At 38.6% G+C, this 27,858-nt stretch overlaps 1 protein-coding gene across 1 annotated transcript in view; it reads left to right on the top strand.

The window, feature by feature from the left end:
• The window catches only part of LOC110169491 (cytosolic carboxypeptidase 4), a 56,440-nt gene that overhangs the window by 4,916 nt on the left and 23,666 nt on the right, over positions 1 to 27,858 (top strand). Inside the window, exons 2-5 of the mRNA XM_055155889.1 lie at positions 20,407 to 20,480; positions 26,370 to 26,433; positions 27,372 to 27,518; positions 27,583 to 27,714. Coding sequence (XP_055011864.1) covers positions 20,424 to 20,480; positions 26,370 to 26,433; positions 27,372 to 27,518; positions 27,583 to 27,714 — 400 coding nt within the window. The 5' untranslated portion in view covers positions 20,407 to 20,423. The remainder of the gene's footprint in view (positions 1 to 20,406; positions 20,481 to 26,369; positions 26,434 to 27,371; positions 27,519 to 27,582; positions 27,715 to 27,858) is intronic.

Here is a 27,858-nt window from a genome sequence, read left to right as displayed (position 1 = left end):
TAGCACTCTTAGTGTCTGAATTATTTTTATTCAGTAGCTTTTTCTGAGCATTTGCACTTTTTCAGCACCACTCCCAAAAATATCTCACTTAAACAAACAACAACTGCAAATAACAAAACAACTTCAAACAGGAGGAACTGGCAACTGTCCAGGGTGTACTGTAGCTGCTGGGACAGTGTCCAACTCCATGTGAATCAAAACAGTGCGAGGCAGAATTAAAGAGCCAATATTTTCTTATTTATATTAGAATGCTTGTTAAGGTGGGGGACGAGGGACCCAAAAGCAGAATCGGAACAAAGTCAAGTTTAAGCAGTTTATTGTACAAACGCAGGCAGGCTGAGGAGGCAGGGAGCTGGCCAACTTCTCCGGAGGCAAAGGCAGACGATCAGGAGACACCTGGGAGAACACAGGAGTAGGTAAATCCAGGACAAAACAAGAAGCAATACGGGAATTAATCCAAGAGCCTGGTGACGCTACCGAACAGGACGGAATTATCTGGCAAAGTGGTGATGAGAAGACCAGGGCTAAATACTGAGGTAGATGAAGGGATTGATTGCAGGTGTGTCTCGTCTGCTCCGGAAAAAGCCAGCCACGCCCCCTGCCACACTCAAGCTCTGAAACAGAAAAGGGAGGGGGAGAGAACAAAAAACACAAATCCTAACAGTACCCCCCCCTCAAGGGACGCCCCCTGGCGTCCTACCAGGCTTGTCCGGATGGAGAGTATAGAAGTCTAAGTAGCTGGGGGTCCAGAATAAGGGAGCGGGAGATCCACGACCGCTCCTCAGGACCGTACCCCTCCCAGTCTACTAGGTACTGGAAACCGCGGCCCCGTCTCCGGACATCCAGCAAACGCCGAACAGTGAAAGCAGGATGGTTGTCAATAATCCGGGGGGGTGGAGGTGGTTCGGCTGGAGGGCTCAGGGGACTCGTGGAAACAGGTTTAAGGAGAGACACATGAAAGGCAGGGTGGACATTCAAAGATGGGGGCAGCTTGGTGAGTGGGATGAAATGAACAGATTTGGAGAATCTGTCTACTACCGTAAGGATACAGGTATTACCTTCTGAAGGTGGGAGGCCAGTAACAAATCCACCGCAATGTGCGACCAAGGCCGATGGGGGATAGGAAGGGCGGAGGAGTCCAGCTGGAGCACGGTGAGAGGACTTACTACGAGCACAAACGGAGCAGGCAGAAACAAAGTCTCTGGTGTCAGACGACATGGATGGCCACCAGAAGCGCTGCTGGAGCAAGGTCAGAGTGCGGTGGAACCCAGGATGGCAGGAGATCTTGGACGCATGACCCCACTGAAGCACCACCGACCTAGCTGATGGAGGAACAAATAGGCGACCCTGAGGACATCCCTCAGGCGTGGGGTCACTCACCTGGGCCTCCTGGACCACCTTCTCAACCTCCCAGAGGGCTGCTCCAACTATACAGGTCTCAGGCAAAATGGGTTCCTCAGGAGAATCCATAGAGGTGGCGAACTGACGGGACAAAGCATCAGGTTTCATGTTCCTGGACCCAGGACGGAAGGTAAGGGTGAAATTGAAACGGCCCAGGAAGAGCGCCCACCGAGCCTGTCGAGAGTTGAGCCTGCGGGCGGAACGAAGGTAAGACAAGTTTTTATGATCAGTCCATACCAAAAATGGTTGAGTAGAGCCCTCCAGCCAGTGCCTCCATTCTTTCAGCGCCATTACAACAGCCAGCAGCTCTCGATTGCCCACATCATAATTCCTCTCTGCAGGGGTCAATCGGCGAGAGTAAAAGGCGCAAGGGTGTAGCTTCTGGTCTGAAGTGGAGCGTTGAGAGAGAACTGCCCCGATGCCAGAGTCCGAGGCATCCACCTCAACAATGAACTGTTCAGAGGGATCAGGATGGACAGAACAGGTGCAGAACAAAAAAGACTCTTTAACCTAACAAAGGCTGTCTCTGCCTCAGCTGACCACAGAAATGGTTCTTTCAAAGATGTCAACCTTACTATAGTCACGAATGAATCTCCTATAAAAGTTAGCAAATCCCAGAAACCTTTGAAGTTGCTTTCTATTTGTAGGAGTGGGCCATTCAACCACAGCCTGGATCTTAGCTGGGTCGGACTTAATTTGCCCCTTCTCCACAACAAACCCCAAGAAACTAACAGAGGACACATGAAATTCACACTTCTCAGCTTTAACATAGAGTCTATTCTCAAGGAGGCGCTGCTGAAGAACAAGTTTAACATGTTGAAACATGCTCCTGGTACGAACGAAAAAATTAAAATGTCATCAAGGTAAACAAACACAAATCTATTTAACATGTCTCTCAGAACATCATTGATGAGAGCTTGGAATACAGCTGGGGCATTAGTTAATCCAAATGGCATTACCAAATACTCAAAATGTCCAAGTGGAGTATTAAAAGCAGTTTTCCATTCATCTCCTCTTTTATTCGTACAAGATGGTAGGCGTTACGGAGGTCCAACTTGGTGAAGATAGTGGCCTCATGGAGGGAGCTGAAGGCAGAGTCTATGAGAGGCAGGGGATACTTGTTTTTAACAGTTATGTCGTTTAGGCCCTGTAGTCAATACATGGTCTTAAAGATTTATCCTTTTTTAATCAACAAAGAAAAAACCCGCTCCCACAGGAGACGAAGAGGGTCGGATTAAACCAGCAGCTAACGAACTAGAAATGTATTCCTCCATAGCCTCCCTTCTGGCTTGGAGAGGTTATAGAGTTTGCTGGTAGGAAGAGGGGCACCAGGTATTAAGTCTATGCTGCAATCATATGGCCTGTGAGGAGGAAGTGATAAGGCTCGGTCCTTGGAAAAAACCTCCTGGAGGTCATGGTATTCAGCGGGGACAAGTGTGAGATCGACGGGTTTGGGAGAGTTAACACAGTCTGGGTATTGGGCACTGCAGAGTGGAGACAATTAGAGTGACAAAAAATGCTCCAGTTTACTATGGACAGAGTAGACCAGTCTATGTGGGGGTTGTGGAGTTTAAGCCAAGGGAGACCTAAGACTAATGGAGAGGAGGGTGAGGAGACTATGTAGAATGTGATGGTTTCACAATGGTTACCAGAGAGCAGTAACGACACAGGCACAGTTCGATGAGTTACTGAGGCAAGTAGCTTACCATCAATGGCAAAAACTTTCTTGGGCTCAGGTAAAGGGTCTGTAGGAATGTTGTTCAGGGAAACAAACGCAGAATCAATGAAATTGTCATCGGCACCGGAATCCACCAGGGCTAGGAGAGGGAAAGGTCTGAAGCCAGGAGACAGTACCTTTGAGTTGAATTCGACTGGAGGAGGGGTCTGTGGGTGTGTGGCTCACCAGCACCCCTCCGGAGTGTGGAAAAGGGGAAACTTGCCTAGCTGTTCTCTCCCTGCACCTTTCCCTGAGGCGGTTGTCTAAACGGATAGCTAGAGAGATAAGCTCTTCCAAAGAGGTGGTTTCATCACGGGCAGCTAGTTGATCTTTTAGAGTGTCAGTTAATCCCCGCCAGAAAACTCCCTTTAAAGCTGCGTCATTCCACCCAGATTCCTCAGCCAAGATTCGGAACTGAATGGAGTAGTCTGCCACACTCTTGTTTCCCTGGTGGAGATCTAAAAGCCCCTTAGCAGCATTCGTCTCATAATCTGGGTGAGTAAAAACTCTTTTAAAGTCCGCAAAAAATTCTGAATAACTGACACTTTCAACGCCCCTGCCACCCAACATAGCCTCGGCCCAGTCAAGGGCTCTTCCACGCAACAACCCCGTAATAAAGGCTACCTTGGAATGGTCAGTAGAAAATGTCAAGGGCTGGCAAGTAAAAACAGTCTTACACTGCAAGAGAAAACCCTTAGTTTTACCCAGGTCCCCATTGTATGGCTCAGGATGAGGAACTGGAGTTTCACGGGGAGGGTGTACAGCGGAGGCACCAGCAGAGGCAGCAATGGAAGTGGGGTTACTGGGTTGAGAGAGATTCTGGGCTGAGAGTTGATTTGAAAGGTGCTCCACCAACCTGGTTACGTTTGAAACTTGGAGTCCGATATTTTGATTTGATTCCCTGAGATCCAGTAGTGACTTGTGGTGCTGGCCAAGTAAATTTCCTTGGGTGGCAACGATCTTCTCCAACTCGTTGGGTTCTGCTGGGTCCATTGTTTGCCAGATAATTCTGTTAAGTGGGGGACGAGGGACCCAAAAGCAGAATCGGAACAAAGTCAAGTTTAAGCAGTTTATTGTACAAACGCAGGCAGGCTGAGGAGGCAGGGAGCTGGCCAACTTCTCCGGAGGCAAAGGCAGACGATCAGGAGACACCTGGGAGAACACAGGAGTAGGTAAATCCAGGACAAAACAAGAAGCAATACGGGAATTAATCCAAGAGCCTGGTGACGCTACCGAACAGGACGGAATTATCTGGCAAAGTGGTGATGAGAAGACCAGGGCTAAATACTGAGGTAGATGAAGGGATTGATTGCAGGTGTGTCTCGTCTGCTCCGGAAAAAGCCAGCCACGCCCCCTGCCACACTCAAGCTCTGAAACAGAAAAGGGAGGGGGAGAGAACAAAAAACACAAATCCTAACAATGCTGTTTCCTCATCAAAACAATACCTGGAGTTGTGTAAAATCCCTCAGTTGTCCAGATAGAATCCATGGCAAAAGGAGAAATTCAGTTTGTCAGCTGGACAAAAGTTTATTTGGTTGAATACGTTTAGACCCCATTTAGTGTAGCAAAGACTGCACTAAGTGCTACATTGGAAACAGCCACTTCACAGGTGGATGTACCTACAAAGATGAGAGAGCAGCAGTGGACCTCAGTCTGCTGTCCATCTCCACCTAAAAGCCACGGGCTATTCCTTTGAGGACAGTGAGGTACAGATCTTAGCCAGAGAAAAGAATTGCTTTGAGAAGGGAGTTAAGAAATGGAGAAGTCAGACACCATCTATCTTCTATTTACAACTAAATCCTCAGACCAAAATCAAAATAAACAAAGAGAACAATAGGGATAGCCAGATCAGGCCCAGAGGTGTGAAAGCACCCCTTACGGCCCTGAATGATTATGATAATAAGACTCCACGCTCAGTGCAAGTTCAATAGGCCTAACTGATAAACAAAAACTGTAAACAAGTAGGTGTGTAAGTTTCAGAGTAGTTTCATTAGCTCCTCCTTTCAGGCAGATATAAGTAAGTGTCCACCAGCATCTGACTAGAACTGAAGAAGCAGCTTGGAGAAATGTATTTGACCAAATAAACTTTTATCCAGTTGACAAATTGAATTTCTCCTTTTGCCATACCTGGAGTTTTGTTTTGTTTCATGCTTACATGTTTAACACCCAAATCCTGCACATGTAGGCTACGTTTTTGTTTGATGACAGTCTGAACAGTAGATGCAAATGTGGCTTTGCGTCTTCACTTTTTATTCCGCATTAGACAATGTTTTTGGGAGGAAATTTGTGTGCATACCGTGACACAAAAGTGTGTAGAATTTGACTGGATATGCATGCAAGACGGCTAGGTGGTGACCCTAGGTGGTGATGTATGTGATGTAAACGCGTGACGTGACATGCGCAGATCTGACCAGAGTTTTGCGTCTTGGGCAGTGTAGACGGAAACGCTACGGCGGAGCATATTCAACTTTTCCACTCTGGAGGGTGGTTATAGATTTTTGCATTTTTAAGCCCCAAAAACACCATCACCATCTAAACGAAAGGCACTTCTACTAAAATATTTTGTAGTTTTTACCTGCAAACGTTCTCATGTAAACATCCCCTTAGGCTGAGTTCTTCTCTCAAACAGAACAGTCATGTGGTAATACAAGAAGTGCTCCTCTGTGTTTTTAAACTCCATAGATCTTCACTAGAATTATTTAGATAATTTCAGCTCTGGAATTGCCCATCTGTACTGAACTAAAGATAAAATGTAGCTGTTAACATGGACACTACTGCTTCATGACATAACAAGGTGGAATAAAGCATTTTGAGCTTTGGAGAGGTAGACAGAATAATAATGCAGCATTACTCAAACATGTGTGAATGAAGCAAAACACAACTCCAGGTATGTTTTTGATGAGGGAACAACATTCTGACAGTCTCACAAGTATCAATTGGTGCAATATCGGACCAGTAACAAACTTGGTCATCAACTTAAAATGCATTTGAAACTTCCAGCTATATATTTTCTGTTTACTGGACTGCTATTTGATATACCAATCAAAGTTTATATTTAGTTTAGTAAATATACATTATATCATTTTATTTGTAATAGATCTTTATAAGAGAGTTCTAGTGTCAATACAGATCAACAGGACTTAAGCCAAGTCACGTCTTTAATGAAACAGAAGATGCCAAGACAAGACCATAAAATGAATGGAGGACAGTTAAAGAAGTTAAATCAGGACAAGTACAAACCTGGTGAGTGAATTCACCAGAGAAACGATGCTTGCCATTTTGACTACATGACAATATTAAAAGTGCACTGTGTAACATTTCCAGTGGAGGGTCCGCTACCCGCGTGTCTCCATGGAAATGTTATTGCTTTGTTTAGAATATTCCTCAGTATAGATTAAACTTATCGATCACAAGGGAGAAAAGCAGGTTTCAGTACTTGTTATGGCTTCTAGTTTAACATGAGCTGTAACACATGTAAATAACCATCCTTGGGGCGTCCGCTTCTTGACTCACACGAAATGTACAAAAACTCACGTAGTCCGTAGTTCGTTTGATTTCTTTTATTTGCAGATTTTCAGCGTATGCAGTTCAGTGCGGTGCGGTGCGGTGCGGTCAAAGACCGTGTCGGTCGCCCTCCACAATGCCATTCTCCCCAAACACCTGTCTCCCTATTTGACCTGATTATTTGACCTAATTTACCTACCTAGGACACACCCTCTTACGTGGACCCACTCTCTTACGCTATAAACCAAAAGACAAATTGACTGAAGTAACTTAAATTGGGACTGAAAATAAATCATTTTAACATTTCTATAATTTTAAGAATAATATTTTAATAATTGTTTTCAAGGTATAATAAAATATGAATTTATGGTAAAATATAAAATAACTATTTAATAAATTAAATTATGGCTCTAACAGTACTACACTACACTACAGTTCAGATCTGTGGAGAGTCACTCCTATTCACAGAAGGAATTGTTGTATTTTTGTGTAATAGAAACATATGTAATGAATAAAGGCTTATGGCTATGTGTGAAGAATCCCTCAGTCGTCCAGGTAGAATCCATGTCGAGGAGAACTGAACTGAAGAAGCAGCTTGGATGAGCTGCGAAACGTCTTCAACCAAACTAACTTTTGTCCAGTCGACAAACTGAATTTTCTCCTCGCCACGCTTATGGCTATGTTTAATATCATACAATAGAACATAAAAATGTCCATGGAGACAAGCAGGTAGCGGACCCTCCACAAGAAAGTTGTGCAATGCACCTTTAAAATGTCTTAAAAACATGAAAAACACAACTTCATTTTAATTCTGAGCGTCCTGATTATTTACCATGTGCTTTCAATAAAGTTAACAACGTGCACTTCCTGGTTATCATATATATATATATATATATATATATATATATATATATATATATATATATATATATATATATATATATATATATATATATATATATATATATGGTAGTTGGATGCATACAGCACGCAGTGGACTTATTTTAGTCTGCTTATGCAATGTATCTGATCTGGGGACAAGACATACATGTGAAATAAAATCTGGTATACAGGGCCTTTAATATCAGACAACATTATATTAGAGCAGTTCAAATGTGGATATTTAGTTAGGAATCTACATATGCCAAAAGTGTATGGAACTGACCAGGCAAGTAATATAGTATTTTTTTTAGTGTAGTTTGGTTACAGTTACCAGGAGCTAATGCTTAAAACTGGGCCTTTATCAAAATACAGTAATCTTGGCCACAAAACAATAACACTCATTATTTAAATATCGTAACAGTTTGAAATCCATTTGCACGAATTAAAAATGGCTGACTATTTTTGTAACACCACTTAGAGTTTGGGCTGCAACAGTAAACCCCTGGAATCTCATCAAAGACAAATGAACACCACATGCGCATTCCCACCCCCAGTCTCTCTTCCTCTTTCTCGCCCCCTCTTTCCACTCTCCCACCCTCTCTTTCCCCCTCTCTCTCTGTCTCATTTTTCTCCTCCTCTCTTTCTCTCCCCCTCTCCCCCCTCTGTCTCTCTCTGTCTCTCTTTCTTCCACTCTAATCCCCTTTCTATCTCATGCTATCTCCCTTCCTCTCTCTCTGTCTCTCTCCCCCTCTCTCTTCCTCTCCCCCTCTTTCTCCTCCTTCTGGCACTTTCTTTTGCTCCCCTTTCCTTCTCTATCTTCCCCTTCCCTCTCTCTATCTCCCCCACTCTCACCTTCACCATTTCCTCTCTCCTTACTCCTCTCCCTACCTTTCTTCCTTTTTTCTCGCCCTCCTTCAACTCTACTACCCCTCTCTCTCTCACTGTCTCTCCCGCTTTCTCCCCCCTCTGGCCCTCTCTCTCCCTCCCTCTTTCTTCACCAGTGTTACTCTCTTTTCTGTCCCCCCCCTCTCTCTCACCTCTTGATGCTTTCCACAGCAGGTTGTCAGTAGGAAACAGTGGACCTTCTGGCTGCGTTTGTTGACAGGGTCTGATTTACGCGCCCTCTGCGCTCTGTCCCACACATACACACACGCACATGCACACAAGCACACACACAAACACACACATCACAGGCTCACCCCATCTCCACCCCATCCTCATTTGCCACCGCCACACTCATGGTGACATTTGGACTTCAAACCCAGGCCTCTAGCAAATGGCACAAGCGCCTTTTTAAAACTGAGCCAGGTGCTTAAAAGTGCTCCGCAAGCTCTCCCAACTCACAGCAGGAGCTAGGCCTAACAGTAGCAGAAAGGCTAAAACTCAGACACTCGCATACACTATAATTGGGCTTGTTTAAGTAGCAAATTACAATGTTTGGTTTTGGCCGGAGTAATTTTACCTGGAATGGGACTCTCAAAGAATTGCAGGGCTCCTATTATTCATCTGTCTGCAAAGGTAAATCCGCTCTTAATACTAACTATGTAGTATTAGACCCATCACTCTTCTTGTGGCTGTGTGAATGTTGGCAGAGAACTCAGCTGAGCCACTGTCTTTCTTGTTATCCAGTCTGACTCTTCAACTATGGGGCCTATGATCAGTATGGGAGAGTATCTGAAATGTGTAGTATGTGTGGTTATACGCAACTGATTCAGATTTACAATTAAATATTAGGAAATATATATTTTAAACTATTTTGTGCAGTTTATTTACATGGATTTGGGGCTTCTTATATCAGTAGGATATTATTAAGTATTAAATAGGAATTTTTAATTCATATCATGTATCTCCTGGTTATTTCTTTTTCATATAATAGTGAGTTAAATGGTTGATTTGAAATTCAGGCTTTAAAAAAAGTATATTTATGGTAATGTAATTTTGTGGTGTTAAAATAATGTTGTTTTTTTTTATTTCATGTATTACTGGAGTCTTTCATGAAACACATTTAACTGGTCACTAAAATAATCCAGATTTGCTCAAATAATTTTACTGACATACTTTTTTTACTTACCTTTCTACTCTTTTTGAACACATATATGCATATAGTTCAAAAACTTTGCTTTACGACTCATGGGCACTCACCTGAGGAGGACACTTACATACCAGTCTCTTCAAAACCTGCTTAGCTGACTGAGGAGAAATTCATAACAACGTTGTATATTTCTTGCTGGCTGGACAAGCCTCGTCTGATCAAGTGTCAGAGTTATCTGTGCTATGCAGCACAGCTATGTCTTCAATGTCAGCATGAATTCTTTTTCATAGAGCTCTGGGTCCTGGGATATTAAAGGGCCTATATTACACATTTTCTGATCTATGTTATGTTGTTTCTTCATCAAAAACATACCTGAAGTTGTGTGCTTGCGTTTGTTTCATTCATAAAAGTTTAACACACAAATCCTACAGAGGCTTAGGCAGAGTTCTTCTCTCAAACAGAAAACACTGTTCCACCCTGTGTTGTCATTTGGCAATACAGGACGCGCTCCATTTGCTCCATTTGAAATAAAGGGTAGGCACCACAAGCTCAAGCTTCAGCCTACACCTGCTTGGTCTGTGTATGTTAAATATGACTGTCTGTGAAATAATATCAGAATATACCTGTGACCAAAATAAATCAGTCAATCAATCACTGTGTTTTTAAACCTACATACACCTTCACTAGAATCATTTGGATGATTTCACTTCTGGAATTGCCCATCTCTACTGAACTAAAGATAAAATGTAGCTGTTAACTTGAAAACTACAGCTTCATGACATCACAAGGTGGAACAGACCATTTTGAGCTTTGGAAATGTAGAAAGACTAATAATAAAGAGTTGCTCAAACGTGTGAATGAAACAAAACACAACTCTAGGTACATTTTTGATGAGGTAACCATGGCTAAAAACTCATGTTAGTCAATTCTGTGTAATATTGGACCTTTAACAAAATCACAATAATTTAGATAACTGATGCTATTGTGAACCATAATTTATTCTTACCTTTATTTGTACAAGTTTCTACAACTACATGCAAATATGAGTTCAAAAAGAGTTTAAAAAAAAAAAAGAAAAGAAAAGTGGAGTGGAGTAATTTGGGGAAAGTATAGATTATTTTAGTCTTCAATCTAATGTGTTTCAAGACTCCAATAACATGTGAATTTAGAATAGCAGATATACTTTAAAATTTGGTTAATTTTGTCAACTTAATCTCCAGTGATATTTTAAGTTACTGTTCATGCTACCACCAGACAATTTAGAGCTGCTGTGAAGAAATGTGTATGTTAAGAGGCTCTTGCCTAACTGCTGGATCATGTTATGCTTCTATATCAGTCAGATGGAAAAGGCAGCCTCTGGTTTGAATTCCACTTTCACCCTGACACGCACACTCCAATGTCTTTAGCTTCTCTCCTGATTTATGAGCTTCTGCAGAATGCTAAATAAATCATTGTGCTATGGAGCCCTGCTATCAAGCGTTTGAAACCTATATGTGTTATAGTGGGAATACATGGGGACTTTGATCACACAGTTGTAAACAGTAAACAGTAGTATTTAACTGGAACACTGTGCAGAGTTTGTATTACCAGTGATGGCTGTACTTATACATGGGTAGTTTAGTGTCTCATTAGAAGCAGTTTTATGTCTGTAGTGTTAGAATTATGGGCATTTTACAAAATCCTGAAGTCATTCTTGGAATAAAATGCTAAGCAAGTACCCCAGAAATGTACGATTTTAGTAAATTTTTTTCTTGGTTACCTCAATTTAGATCAGATATTGTAATATAACAAATACAAGTTATTCTTTTGTGGTAGTTTATGTTCTCATGGAGTGGCCTTTTATTAAAGGTGTATGTAAATTTTGTGATTAAGGGTACACCTTCTGATTTTCTTCATGGAGATGTTATTGCGTTGTCTGAAATGTTCCATAGTATGGCATTAAACTTATCAATCTAACTTATCTCTAGAAAAGCAGGTGGTGCCAACAGGCCAAGTTGCAGTCGAATCTATGACTGTAAGAAAGAATGCATTTCATGATTAATTTGAGCAAAAAACAAACAAAAACAAACAAAAAGAAAACACCTGTAATGAAATTGATGCAAGATGAATACATAAAGCCATACTGTGGAACATTCAAAGCAATGGAATAACATCTTTATGAAGACAAGCAGGTAGAGGACCACCCATGCAGAAAAGTTACTCATTGCACCTTCACATTAGAAATGCCAAAAGTGAAATGTGTGTTATGCAGATTTTGGCATTCCTCAGCTGGACTGGTATCTAAAGTGGTTTAACCCCGACCCTGTTACTTACTCCTGACCCTGGAGTCATTCTTTTCTGTGCATCTCCATGGCGATGTCACGCAGCTCTAATAAACAGGCTGATGGAAATTAATTATTGAGGCCATACATTTAGAGATCATAGTTTACAGAGTCACCTGTATATAAGGAAGTTAATATATTTACATTTAATATGTATTTTTGTAAAAATCTTGTTTTTCTTAGTTTGACAATTTAGGCAAAGCACATGTAACTTCAGCAAGGCAAGTGTATTTGTCTAGCACAATTCGTACACAAAGTAATTCAAAGTGCTTTACAGAATAAGAAAGACATTGAAATCCCAATTCAAACAAATCAAAGCATAACTAATCATCATAATAAAAACATTAAAAGAGAAGAATGCAGAATAAAAACCTTTATAAAAACCTTTCAGTCATATACACTGGATTTAAACAGTGTCAAAGTAGAGTTTCTGTTCGGTTCTATAACTCTGGTAACCATACTGTCAACAATATATATATAAAATATATATGACAACACTTTATTAAATGAATGATTAAATGGACAGAAAATTGTGCTCCTTGTTTGTAAACTGTCCTTGCATTTTGTGTACTGATGACTCTGCATCCTGTAATTTCCAATTTCTGTCTGATTTTCTTCACAAACTGCCTCTTGACTAGATTAAAACTGGCTCGTATCTAACACAGGCACAATGGAGCTTATCAGTGACTGCTCACTTTGGTTCTAGAAGTATATTTTCTGCAAATTTTTTTTCATATTTCCACTTTTCAAAAAACAAATATATCAATCAATCAATCAAACTTTATTTATGAAGCCCTTTTCATACAAAAATGCAACAAGAAGTGCTTTACAGTGATTAAAAACAATCCCACACTTCCTTCCGCCCACCCACCAACCCAACTCCATAGTTGCCCGACTCCACACAACCAAACAACCCAGACACACACATACGTGCGCGCGCGCACACACACACACACACACACGCACACACGCACACACACACACACACACTCACACACACACGTGCGCGCACACACACACACACACACACGCACACACACACACACACTCACACTCACACACACTTACATGCTAAAATACATAAAACTACCTATAGTAAAATGTGAGGCTGAATATATATATATATATATATATATATATATATATATATATATATATATATATATATATATATATATATATATATATATATATATATATATATATATATATATATATATATATATATTAAGAGTTCAAAAACCAGCTACGTGTTAACTTTATCAGAAATTTAGCAGATTATCCCTGAGCAAGCTTTAGAACTTTGATTTATGTATTATTATTTTTAATGTAACTCTATAAGAAAAATGAATGGAAAATTTAGTTCCAAAACTGTGGGGTGGGCGGTCACTGTTGAGCTCCATAATAGATGATGTAATAATTATAATACATTAAAACTTGCACTGTAACAATATATTTACCACTGTACTGTTGTCCAAAAGTTGTCAGAGTACTACTACTTTTACCAGGAATAATGGTTTCCTGTATCGAGTTCTCCTGTCATAGCTCCCATATGTACATTTGCACTTGTCATTCGTCGTACATATCATGGACGCTGCAGATGGCATGATGATAATTGGCCTCACATGCACAGGTGACATGTGAGTGATTGGCTAAGTAGGATTGTGGCAGCATTTTGTTCAGGGCTCGGGTTGCAGATAGTGGAGCTGGCCATGGCGCGTGTCCAGGTTAGTGTTTTCTTAGTCTCTTTTAGCACAGGTACCATCTTTTGCTAATTTTAATCCGAGACCAGAGACGCCACAGTCTGCTACAGTGATCTGAATGTGAGGCCCACCTGTTTTTTTCAGCACGGATTTTGATTTATGACTTGACTTGGGGACCTCCTGTGCCTCAGGTTTCAATAGCTGTGATTTATTTAAGAGGTGACATTGGCTTTACAGCAAAAAGAACAGAATCCTGCCTGCTGTGGAAGAGAGTGAAGAACCTTAACTACATGATGATGAGAATATAGACTCACTACTGACACTTAAAGGCTACTGTGTATATTACAGCAATCCATTAAAGACACATCAGCTTCCCTGGTCAAATGTATCGTCACCAGAACCATGACACCATGACCATGACCATAAACATTCACACTGTTAAAAAGATATAGATAGATTGTTCGTGTAAAGCTAGAAATGGCAATGCTTTAAATAGAGACCTGTCCTTCTCCAAAAACATTAAGATATTCTTTGGAGTATTCCGACATATACACAGTCAGTCAAATGTTTGGACACACCCTGTCATTTAATGTTTTTTTTCTATATGGTTACTAGTTTTGATATGCCTACAGAAGACATCATTTATATGGAGTAAGATGTATGGATTTATGTAGCAAGGGAAAAAAAAAAAAAAATAATCGAACCAAATCTTTAAATTACACACCTTCAAAAGATATTCAGTTATTTCTAGGAGGGTAACGATATCCAAGTCTCACAATACAATATCGTCACGGTATGAACCTCACGGTACGATATTTATTGTGATATAATGGGAAAGTTCATGATATAGTGGGGAGGCTCACGATTAGGGATGTAACAATATCCAAATCTCTCTGTAAGATATTTTCACGATATACATCTCACAGTGTGATATTTATTGCGATATTTTGTGAAGGCTAACAAAGCTGTTAATATGCTACTTTTTCCTCTTAAAATGCCTTAAGATTTAATCCAAAGAACTAATCTAAACTAACTAATAAGACTTAAAAGTGCTTAGAACTGTTATTTCTTCTTGTAGTCTGCGCTGAAATGGAACAAAGGATCATGGTCTATGAAGTTCCCTCTGTCGTTTTTTTAGCTATTGCTGCACTATATCTCTTAATTTAAGCAAAGAGATTTGTAATTCGATATATATTGTGATGGTCCACAATATTATTGTTAGAACTTTGACGATACCATATCATGATATTTCGGTTATTGTTACATCCCTAGTTATTTCACTTTTCTCTTTACTAAACAATTCTATGACTCTTGCTTCATATATTGATGTCTTCTATATGTATATAAAATGTAGAAAGTAGCAAACATATAGAAAAAATATTGAATGAGATGGTTGTGTCCAAACTTTTCACTAGTAGTCTGTTTATTGTAGTCTGTTTATTGTTGATGTTGTGTAAAAGGTAACTTTTTAAAATGTATTAGGTTGGGTTGAGCTTTAAGTGTCAATTAGAAAAGGACAGTGCAGATTGTATTTTATTTTTTCATTGTTAAGAATAAATGCAACACAAACAAGAATAGACACCCCACCTGTCTCCACCCGCAACACTTACACAAACACTACACAAAGACCACTGTGTAAACGAAACATCAAATGTCAGTCAAGTCCAGTTCTGTCAAAATGTCCAAAAAAGGCATCAACGTCCAGTGAAGTTTTCCACTTTCATTTTAAACAGCTCTCTTTTGCCACATTTGAGATTGTTACTTCTAATAAACAATGAATCCAATGTTTATGTTCAATGTTAATATTTCATATCTTTAAAGGTGCATTGTGCAACTTTTCTGGTGGATGGTCCGCTGCCTGCTTTTCTCCATGGCGATATTATTGTTTTGTCTGGAATGTTTCACAGTACGGGATTAAACCTTTCTATCATGATGGAGACCAATCTAGGCCAATTTACAGGTCAGATCCATGGAGTGGCAACTCTGCTCAGAGTCAGAATGCCTGTTTTTACTAGGTATTTTTTGAGCTATAAAACCTGTAAGCCTCTAATTGAATAAATGTAAGGTAGAGCTTTCTTAATGTCATACTGTGGAACATTCCAGGCAGAGCAGTTACATATCCATAGAAACAAGCAGGTGACAGAGTCCCAACCAAAAAGTTACACAGCTCTCTTTTGAGATTGTTACTTACAACAACTAATGAATCCAATCTTCAAACTTTTCATGTATTTATAACAACATTTGCGGTGTTATTGATCATTTGACATATCGCCCACCTCAAATAAGAATAAATAAATGATCTAAATCTCCGTCTTCTCTTTCCATGATAATTATACTTGCTTTGGAAACCTGGTTACAGCTGATGCTCTTGTGATGAAGTCGTTAAGTGAAATGTCAGTGGCCCTCAGCTGTTGATGTTTCCTTTATGCCCCACAGTAACACTGGGCCTGTTGTGTGTAGTTACCAGGAGAAGAGATAAGGAGCACAGCTGACACAACACACAGGTCTTCCCTCAACGCCACCAAATGTCTGTCTATGTGCGGGAGTGTGTGTGGACCTGTACTCATCAGACTGTGGGGACTAAAGTCTTTGAACAGTCAGTTTATGGGGCATGCATTCCTTCTGGGGACAAAGTTTAAATTCTTAAATACTAGACGGACACAAAAAAATACTAGAAAGGTTTATACTAAGACTATGGTGGCATAAGTGATCCATATTTTATTATTTTCTATCCATATTTATTCAATACTATATATATATATATATATATATATATATATATATATATATATATATATATATATATACACACACACACACACATACACACACACACACACACACATACACACATATATATATATATATATATACACATATATATATATATATAGAGCTGGGTATCATTAACAAGTTGCCGATACGATTCATACTTCGATACACAGACCATGATACGATACAGATCTCGATAGAGTGAGCTTTCAATTCAATATGATATATTGAAAATCTATTCAATATGGTTAAATGAAAATAATGGCTAAATCATGGCTGTGATACTAAAAGTCTTTGTTAAAACATTTCTTGTGCAAAATTTAATGTGAAACACAAACATTTTAAATAAGATAAACAGAGAAAATAGAAATTTGTCGCATAAATGAGTTTCCTTCCTCAGAACAAGCAACAAATCTGTAGCGCTGTAACAAAATAATTTAGTAAAATAAACCAAAAAAATACTCTTGGTGATATATATCGATACAGCAGCCCACAATACTGATACTGTATCATTACATTAAATGATACGATATAGCGATATTTCGATATTTTTTGCACACCCCTGTGTATAAATTTCACTTATTGCCTCAACTGAACTGAAAAAAACATTGATTACAGTTTAAAATGTGTTCTATACTTATATGTTTATGATAATACAACAATCATACTGCAAAGTAAGTATATATATATTTTAAACCTTTTTTTCTCAGATAGTTTTTAGACTATGTTGGGTCACCATTGTCTATTAATGGGAAACACCGCTACCAACAATAACTTAAAGGTAAGCTATAGTACAAATAGGAAGAAGTTTTCAATATTGAGTACTTGCTTACATAGATAATTACCTCCGCCAAGGAGGTTATGTTTTTGCCGGCGTTTGTCTGTTTGTTTGTTTGTTTGTCTTTTAGCAACATAACTCAAAAAGTTATGGACCGATTTTGATGAAATTTTCAGAATTTGTTGGAAATGTGAAAAGGAAGAACTGTTTTCATTTTGGGGGTGATCCGGAAGAAATCCTGGATTCTGGATCACTTTGAAATTTTAGTTAGTTAGTTTTAGTTTTTTGTGGTAAATGGGGCCAAAAAATTTGTTTCTCAATATCTCGGTTAATTATTGACCAAACCCCATGAAATTTGACTCAGGGATGGACAATGGGATCCTCTTTCATATTCCAAAGGCTGATCCGGATCTGATCCAGAAGACTGATTTTATCGCAATTTATATAAAAAATGGGGGTAGTCCTTGGCGGAGGTCTGCGCTCTCTGAGTGCTTTTCTAGTTACTTTATACTTTGGTCATCATAAACCAGATCTTTGTGTCTTTGTGTTTCAAAACTAACTACAGAACTAAATGTAGGCCTAGGCCCCCCAACTAGTGTCAGACTAATTCCCCTGATCAAACACTGAACTGTCATTTATAAGTTTAAAAAAAAAAGTTTTTTTTATCTCAACTAAGCACAGAGATATGGGAGGGTTTAGTTAAAAGCATTTTCTGAGCACCCAAGCCTCAAATGCCAATACAGGACTACTCAAACATACATGAATCAATCAAAAATACTACTTTATAACATGATTTAAAGCTCATGGAAGTTTATTTTGAAGTTAGGGTTTAGGTTAAGGTTACTGATTGCGGTTGTGGTTAAGATCAGTGTCCAGGAAATGTCCCCACGAAGCATGTGCGTGTGTGCAAGGGTGTATTTGTGTATGTGTAGCGGGGAATCCTGTCCTATGTGAGCTTTCCTAGATTAAAGGCCTGTTAGGAATAATGAGGACTCAGGATTTGTTGACAGTGGATTCAAAAGTGGCCGCTCACATAACTTTTCGATTTGGTCACATTTGTTCTTGTCATTCAATATCTTCAATGCCCAGTTAAGCTACATTTAAAGCTAGACTAATTGTACAACTGTCTGTGTCCTTGTCCAAGTTTATCTGATTCTACTGCAACAGGTGGAGAGTTAACGTCACACACCAAAACAACTCACTACTTTACACTTTAGTGGGAGTATTAACCAACTAAGTATAGATAGTAGTAAATTACTGTAAATTTATCACTACATATTTGAAGAAAAAGGAAAAACAAATCTCGAATGAAAGGTGCACTATGTAACATTTTGGTTGGGGCTCCGTCACCTGTTTGTTTCTATGGACATGCCCTTGATGTTCCTAGAATATTCCACAGTATGACATTAAACAGCTCTACCTTACATTTATTCAATTACAGATTGTTTTATAGCTCAAAAATACCTAGAAAAACAGGTATTTTTGTGTGAGTGGGGTTGCTTCTCACAGAGCTGACCTGTAACTTGATCTGGTTTGGTCTCCATGAAGATAGAAAGGTTTAATGCCATACTGTGAAACATTCCAGACAAAGCAATAACATCTTCATGGAGAAAAGCAACTGATGGACCCTCCACCTTTAAAGAAAAGTTGTATTAGGTTGAAATGGCAGCATCCGGTTTCTATTCACTTTTTCACTCAGTTTTTACTTCAGATCAGTTACTACTATCTCTTTTCATCAAACTGCCAGTGTGGACATGACAGAGAGAGAGAGACCCGTGTCCGTCTGTGATTTTTGGCATGCATGAACTGTTGTTAAGTCGATGAGGGCTGGAGAGCAGTCCGTGGGCTCAACAGCTAAACGTGAGGATTAAGGAAGGGTATTCTCAATCAGTGACCTTCAGCTTCACCTAGACTGTCTTCAAACACACATGCTTGGAGAGCCAGTTAGGGTGACACCATCTATAGAGCCAGGAGCCTAGTTACTACCCGATAGAATAACAGTCATAGGCCTATATTATATGTACTGAAGACTTAGGATGATTTAAACTGGTGTGGTTTGGTTTGAGCTTAAGCTTTCGTTGAGAGCAAAGTTTAAAAGGGGAACTTAACCCAGCACATTCTTCCAGGACGCATTTATACAGGCCGATAAACACTGATAACACTGCTTTGTTATAAACTGTTAAAAATTATATTTAAAAAGTTGTTTAACTTTTTAAATATAATTTTTAACTACGCAACTTTTTGGTTGGGGATCCTTCACCTACTTGTTTCTAGATGTAGATAAACAACTCCAGCTTACATTTATCAACTTACAAGTGGTTTATAGCTCAAAAATATCTAGAAAAACAGACATTCTGATTGTGAGTAAGGGTACCTCTCCACAGATCTGACCTGCAATTTGGCATGGTTTGACGTCCATGAAGATAGAAAGGATTAATACCACACTGTGAAACATTCCAGACAAAGCAATATCATCAAATGGATACAAGCAGGTAGCGGACCCCTCCCCCATCAGAAAAGTTGAGCAATGCACTTTTAAATCACATTTTTTTAAAAAACCCTCTGCCAAATTACCCTGAGGCAAGCCATCTCAATGATGTTACTGTAGCTTCTCAAAACCTCCTCATTTACATGATTAGTGACCAAAGACATGTTTAAGTCTGTGTCATGTATGATGTGTGTTATTCTGGATGTTTTTATTTTTTTTCATATTTGTTGAAGCTGTGTGTATATAGTTGGCATGCAGCTGCCTAGCCGATCTTGTCAAGGCCTTTTTATAGAGGCAGTCTTCTCAACACCACAGCGCAAATGTTTTCTCCAGCACTTTGTTCTCAAGGGTAGGATTACTCAAGAACGTAACACAAAACATAATTTCACCGCTCCCCTGATCAGTGAGCCACAAATATGAGCTCACTACCAGCATTTAGTTTTGATAATGCGTGACTTTTATGGATGCGCTCACACATGGACAGATTGTGGAGTAGTTCATATGCCCAGTGCTATTGGGTTTTCCCATGAGGTCCGTGGGGGGTAGTGTCCCTCCGTACAGTGAGCACTGCGTGTGTCGTGGTTGGCATTCACAGGGAAACGAGAGACAGATGCTTGGCGTTTGACGTGAGCCCCACAGAAACACTAGGGTGAGCTGTTGCCGTGGAGAGCTGCTGTCTTCATACATCTGATTGACGACGCGCTCCACTCAGATCCATTTTGTCCGGCCACATACCTGTCCACTCCAGTGCCCGCTGTTTAACTGTTCCTCTTCTCTGTCTGTGTCTGACCCGTATCCACTGCCACAGAGGGACGCCGCTCCAGAATGACTGACTCACCCAGCTCGTCCAGCGGCTTGGAGGTCCTGCTGTCCACCCTGCAGGTAGGAATGTACAAATTATTACTATGAAATAACCATATCTTCATTCATTAGGGAATTATTACTTTATATTTTAACTGTTTAAGTGCAGATTATTTATTTATTACTTTAATACTGGAAAATGATACTTCTAATGAAAACTTCCAATAAAAACTTTCAATTAAAACTTTCAATGAAAACCAAAAATGCTGCTGTCCAAAACATTAATTTCCTGCTCAACTCATTGCTTTCAAAACACTAATATTATTAAAAATGCCATCTGTAACATGCAGTAAGCTTTAAGCTTATAAATCAGTTTTGTCCGTAAATGCTCCTAATAAAATTTTTATGCTTGTTTACTGCTGAATTTACATTTTTTTTACTTCATAGAAAACAATTATGTTGTTTTATGGTTATGGAGAATGTGGATAAAGTGATGCTTGTTGTCAAAGTTTATGCTTGTTGTTCAAAGATATATAATAAAAACACACAAGAACAGGCAATGCAAGACAGTTTGAGAACTTTACATATCAATTTCATGAAGATGAGTGTATTGGAGGAGAGAGAGTTTATTTTGATATTTTCTAAGGAATTCATGATTTGCAAATTAGAGAGTTATGAAAATATTTTTCATTGATGCTCAATGATAAAAACTGCAGTGTTTCTCGTTTATTGTTCAAAACAACAGCATTTATATTCATGCTTCATTTGACCACACTGGAGCAATGGATTTTCCAGGCAGACTTTAGTGCAAATATGTTAACACAAAGGAGAGTGTGTTCAGTAAGTTCTCCAATAACCCATTAATCCTCCTTATAAAATGTAAACTTGTATAGCATTGATGCCCGCACCATTAAACATGTGTGTTTACAGTCTTAGCTGTAGGTTACACTGTATGTCACTGGGGCTAAGTTTTCCTGCAGCTTTCACCACTAACAAGCTCCGAGACAGCTGATATTGAATCTGCTTCCTCTCTGCAAATTCATCCAGCTTTAATCCCTGCCAAGGTCAAGGCCTGGGATTTAACATTCACACTCTCTGCAGGAGTTTACAATCTAAACCCACAGAGTCTCTCAATGAGCAACAAAAGCAACATTTTCCTAAACATAAACTTAACTCATTATACTCACTTCTGTGTGTTTTCTCCCAGAATTAGATTCAAAACAATGACATGTGTGCAATATTTGGATATAGGATGTCATGTTATTCTTAGTCCAGGGTATCGAATGTGCATCAAAGCTAACCCACTCTGTATATGTACAATATCAAGTTCTCGTGATGGGCTTCTGTGGTTGACACTTGACCAAAAGTGGCAAATACATTTTCAACCTGCCCCCGTCAACACTGTGGTTTTAGATGCATCATGCAACTGCATCAATTTAATTTTAATGAGGTCTGATTTTGATGAGTAGTGAAACTCTATCGTTAAAAGTACGAGTCAAATGTATTTCTAGTGCAAAGCAGCTCAGTATTATCATAGATCACACCATTTTTGTTTTGTACGGTGAGAACGGAACTTAAATGTTTCCACCATCTGTGCCCTTAAAGAAGACATAATATGCCTTTTTCAGTTAGTTTTATTTTATATTTATTTATTATTTATTTTTTAAATGCATAGATCAGATTTTAATTTTTTTAAAATTGAATTTAGCTGTAATATTGGCCTCAGAGAGTTAAGAATTATTGTATTTTCTGCAATGACAATACAATTGTAATCTAATAATAATTAAAAATGATAATACATTTTATTTATATAGCGCTTTTCAGGACACTCAAAAAACGCTTTACACAGCAAATATTAAAACAGTCAAAAGAGCAATAAAGAAATAATACAGGGAAGATGAAAACAGGCAGTCATACAGAGAAGTTAAAGCTATTCTAAATAAATAATATAAAACGTCTTAGTATTAAATCAAGTCCATTGACCTGTTGACTGCAGAAGTTCACCTCTTCATTTCATTGGAACAAGCAGCTGATTTTTCATTTACTCATTCATTGATTTTACTTGTTTTATTTAAAATGTAAGTTATAAGAACTGAGCAGTGTGCAGGTAACTTCAGCCCCTAAATGTAGAATAATACAGGATAATTCAAACGAATCAATCACAATCACAATACTAAGACAAACTTTGTTGTCATTCAGATAGACAGATGGTCAGATAGTGTTAGAAGATTACAGATGTGCTCCACACAGAATCAAAAATCAACAGCTCAATATTAAATAATATAATTATTATTTATATAAAAGAGACGTAATAGTTTTAGATAAAAAAAAAAATTCTAATATAGATGCAAGCTGTGCTTACGAAAGTGGCTATACATTTAAGAGGAATTCAGCAATCTGACCTGATGATGAACATTGTAATGTTTAAAATCTCATAAAAGTAAATTTTACATAATATGTCCCCTTTAATTCAGAGTTGTGTCAATTGACCACAATAAAATGTAAGAGTGAGGCTCATTCACCCAAAATGTGAAGTGGTTTTGGTTCAAGAAACTGGGAGCTAATCAAAATGCTCATTACACAGAGATCACAGGAATAACAAACAGTGTGACATATAACTGTATGTTGGTCTGTATATTGAATTTATATTGTTAATGTACCAATTGTATGTTTTAGTTCGACAAAAGCATCTTTAATTAACCAGAAAAGACGCAGGGGGGCGTAGATGTTTACAGGGAAAATTAAGCTGCTAGAGGCAATCACACGGCACAGGGAGAACATGCAAACTCAAACACCAGGTCCAGAGAATGAACCTGAATGTACTATCACCGCCATACTGCCCTCAGCTGCATCAGTAAGGCTATACATGTTAAAACCCATATGGACTTCTACACTTTGAAACGGCACTATCTTTAGAAATCGCCATTTCAAATGGAAACTACGTGATTGAAAGTTCCACACTACATGTGCTAGTGTTAAATTACTGTAGGAAACATTTAGGGCCGCTTGACGCATACAAAGGTATCAACACTGATGATCAAATGCACTCAGATGTCTGTGTCCGATAAAAGCCAAACTGTCATTTCCGACTGTATTTCACTAATACAAATATTCCTAAATATATTAAATAAAACAGCGTTAATTACACATAACATACATCCTCCTACCGCCTAGAAATGAACTGAGACAATTCCAAACCCAAAGGATGAACAGTGTTGCATCAGGAAGGGCATCAGGTGTACATGATGATGATATGATATATTATGATATATTAATATTAACTAAAATAAAATGTAGACAACAAACAGGGCCATACTTTTGCTACTGTTACTTATCATCTGATTGTTCCACTTGTGCATAGAACCGTGTGAACAACCTATTAGCGCCATGTAAACTTGTGCCAAACGCCTGACCCTTTACTTGGCCACTTCTGTAAGTAGTGGGCTTGTGCAGCAGGTTAATGGGATCTATTACATAACTATGAGCTCTGTCTGTGTTTAGCACCAGCTTCTTATTACAGTGGCTCAACAGATCTTCTCACTGTTTGTCTGTAAACACTGAGTTTGTTGGCCCCTTCTGTCTCACACACACAGGTATTAATATCAGACACATAGTTGGCTTTTCCTTCAATTCACCTTTAATGAGGACCCCGTGTTGAAACTGCAGAATTTAATCCTGCATTTATTTTGGTAAAGTTCTGAGTAGATGCAGGTCATTCTGAATGTTAATGAAAAAATGTATCTCTAAATCTCATAATCGAATCAAAATCTCAATTTGGCTGCAAATCATAAACAATCTAGTGTTCTAGATTTCACTATGTAACTTTTTGGTTGAGGGTCCATCACCTTCTTGTTTCCATGGATATCATTTCTTTGCTTCACATGTTCCACATTATGACAATTAAACAGCTCTACCTACCAGGTGGCTTTATAGCTCTAAAATACCTAGAAAAACTTGCATTCTGAAAGAGCAGGGTCACCTCTCCACAGATTTGACCTGAAACTTGCTGTGGTTAGGTTTCAATGATGATAGAAAGATTTAATGTCACACTGTGAAACATTTCAGACAAAGCAATGACATTTCCATGGAGAAAATCAGGTGGTGGACCCTCCATCAGAAAAGTTACATAATGCATGTTTAAGTACCATTATTTCCTCCAGAAAAAACAAAATACCCTGTTATACGCTGCGTAGAAAACTGATAGCCCCGTTTCTTGTATTAATTTGTCAATTCCTCATATTTCAGTATGCCAGTTCTTCAGGACACTTTTAAAATGTGTACTTTAAAGAGTCCTTATTTGCCAGTGTAACTGCAATTGCAATGCTTGTCAGAAAAATTGCAGTTTTTTATTCTTCCCAAAATTTTCATCCCTACATGTACTGTTCACTGTATGATTTTAGAATTACTTTATTTACCAAATAGTGGATAGGACACTCAGTGTAAGAAGGTCCTATTTTGACACTTTAACTGGAGGGTCTTGCTGTGTGGAGTTTGCATGATCTCCCTGTGTCTGCGTTTCCCCTCTGTGCTTCTTACCTCCAAAAGCTCAGATCTGGTTTATCTATAATACTTACAGTCAAAGTGGTTCACAATTTTGCATTTGATAATGTTATAATTTATTATCTCAGATTATAGTACTTTAAAGACCGATTTAAAATCTTACTTCAAACCAATCAACGTTGTAATCGTGGTGCCTAAGACGAGACTTAAAGGTGCATTGTGTAACTTGTCTGGTATATGGTCCACTACTTACTTGTCTCTATGGAGATGTATTTGCTTTGCCTGGAATGTTTCACAGTATGGCATTAAACCTTTCTATCATCATGGAGACCAAGTTACAGGTCAGATCTACGGAGAGACAACCCCACTCACAGTCCAAATGCCTGTTTTTTTTGGTTTTTTTTTAGGTATTTTTAAACTATGAAACCAGCTGAAATTGAATAAATGTAAGGCAGAGCTGTTTACATTGATGACAGAGCAATGATGACACATTCATAGAAACAGGTGATTGACCCCCAATTAAAAAAGTTACACTGCACAAGTCTCATCTTAAGACTATTTTTATTCTCTGGCTTTTAACACCGCATGAATTGTGTAGTCCTCTGTCTTTTATTTATCTTAACAATTTATTTATGCATTTATTGCTATTTTATTGTTTGCTCCTATTTGATTTTATTTATTTTTTTTAGAAAAAGTAAGATTAAGCATCTGAGCATTTATACATTTGCAGCAGTTTTGGTCTGTTTATAAAATGCGCTATACAAATAAAGTGGATTTGATTCTACTCACCAGAGAAAATGTCCTGAGAGTTAAATGAAAAGTGAATGCTCATTTCCTGTTTTCTGTGCTGCAAGAACCTGTCAATCTCTTACACTGCTCCACACTGTCTTACTGCTGCTAATATTGTTTTTTATTCTGTAGATGATTTTATGCAGCTTACAAACTTTTACAAACTTATGTAATTAATCAAAGTAATTGTGTAGTTATAATTTATAGTGTTGTGTTTTCGGTTAATCTTCTGCTGGCATGTCTACACCTTGACTACAGTTGAAAATTATCTTTGTATTTAAAATTGGCACATTTACAGAATTATTGTTAATGTCCACTGTTCCTGTTCAGACAAATACATACATTTGAAGTCAATATTTCTCTATTTTCTTGCAATTTACAATTTTTAAATGATCAGTATCATTTTGTAAGTTATTGCCGACACTTGCTATAACACTAAACATCTAACCTAACCGCATAACACTTAGAAGCCTTTTCACTTGACAAGAACAATGCTTTTATGATTTAATACTGCCACCACATTGTGATTCTAGTGAAAAGAGCAATAGAAGAATGAGTTTCTTTTGGATATGCTCAGTATTTTTTGCTGTGTCAAAAATTAGCAAGGACTAATATCCGTAATGCAAAATACAACCTATTCTCAGTTTAATACATGTTATTGTTGTTTTCTTCTTTGTGCAGAATGCTGGAGATGTGGAAAGCACACTGAACATTCTCAGTGTTCTAGATGAGCTTCTGTCGGCTGGTAAGCTCTCAGAAAAGTATCAGTATTAAAGTTTTAAAGCAAAGTATTAAAGGTGCACTATGTATCTTTTCCTTTGGAAGGTTTGGTATTTGCTGCTTGTCTTCATGTTTACCTTTTGCCTAAATCTTCCTAGAAAAAAAAGGCATTGATTATATCTGTCTTACATTTATCTTACATTTATTTCAATTGCTCAAAAAGAGGTAAACTGATAAATGTTTTTTTTTTCATGGCAAGAAACCAGTCGTCGATAATGTCTACTGATAGTTTTTAGCTAATATTTTTTCCCCAAATATACATTTTTAATTGATTGCAATCTCGTCTTACATCCTGTTTTACACCCAATTGAAAGAGAGTTGTCTAGTCACCTTTTGTGCAGTGTCCTTTTTCACTAATATGTTCAAATGAAGCTTTATGTATTTCTTTTAGGCTTGTTGACCAAAAGAAAATATTGATGCTGGAGATTTATGGCCGATAGCCAATACGATAAAACGTGAAAATATTGGCCCGATATATTGACTAAGATATATATCGGTCCATCTCTTTACATATAATAAAGCATGTGCTTATGTGTTATGTGGCCAGACGTCCTTGTCAAAGCCAGATCTTGTCACACCTCAGGAGTTAAGCAGGGCAGGGCCTGGGATAGTACTTGGATGGGAGACCGTTGGGAATTCTAGGTGCCACAGTGAAGCACAAATACTGACACTGTGTCCATAGGTAAGACACTTCACCCACATTGCCAAGTATGAAAGAGCTGTGAACATGAGTGTTGGTCGGAGGGGGATGATGGTGAGGATGGGCAGCCTCTCTGTCAGTCTATCCCAGGAAATACCATCTCATATAAGAAAGTAGCAGAACCTCCAGCAGAAAAGTTCCACAGTGCACCTTTAAATGTTGTGTTTTAGATTGTACATGTGCTCAGCTTCATCTGTCATTAGGCACAGATCGTCGCATCTACTACATGATCAGTAAAGGAGGAAGCGAGGCTCTGCTCACTGCACTAGTCAACACAGCCCGCTGCTTCAGTCCCAACTACACCATTCTTCTCCCCCTGCTGCATCTGCTGGCCAAAGTGGGACACAGAGGTACTAGATCTGTAACAGGACTCAATATTGTGTATTTTTGCTAATTAATTTGTATATCGTTTAGATCGCCGGATTGGGATGAAGGCAGAAGATGCTGGTGCTGTTGTCCTGACTTTAAATCTGCTTAAACAAAATCTCAAAAATGCCAAACGAGCTGCTGCCTGCCTCTGGGTTATTCAAGTGTTTGCTTCTTCAGGTAAAATAATGTTATCCCATTAATTATTTTTATTTGAATACATGCAAACATTAAAACTATGGACATTTTTCATGCAACTGCAATTCCTTCATGCATACTGTATTAACCCATATATTCTAAACAGCATGAGTTAAAGTTTCCATA

The sequence above is a fragment of the Boleophthalmus pectinirostris genome, unplaced genomic scaffold, assembly GCF_026225935.1.
Source record: "Boleophthalmus pectinirostris isolate CB_2022bp ecotype Guang Dong unplaced genomic scaffold, ASM2622593v1 HiC_scaffold_2, whole genome shotgun sequence".
Classification (NCBI taxonomy): domain Eukaryota; kingdom Metazoa; phylum Chordata; class Actinopteri; order Gobiiformes; family Gobiidae; genus Boleophthalmus; species Boleophthalmus pectinirostris.
The sequence above is the reverse complement of the archived record's forward strand: the minus strand, read 5'-3'. Positions and strand labels throughout refer to the sequence as shown.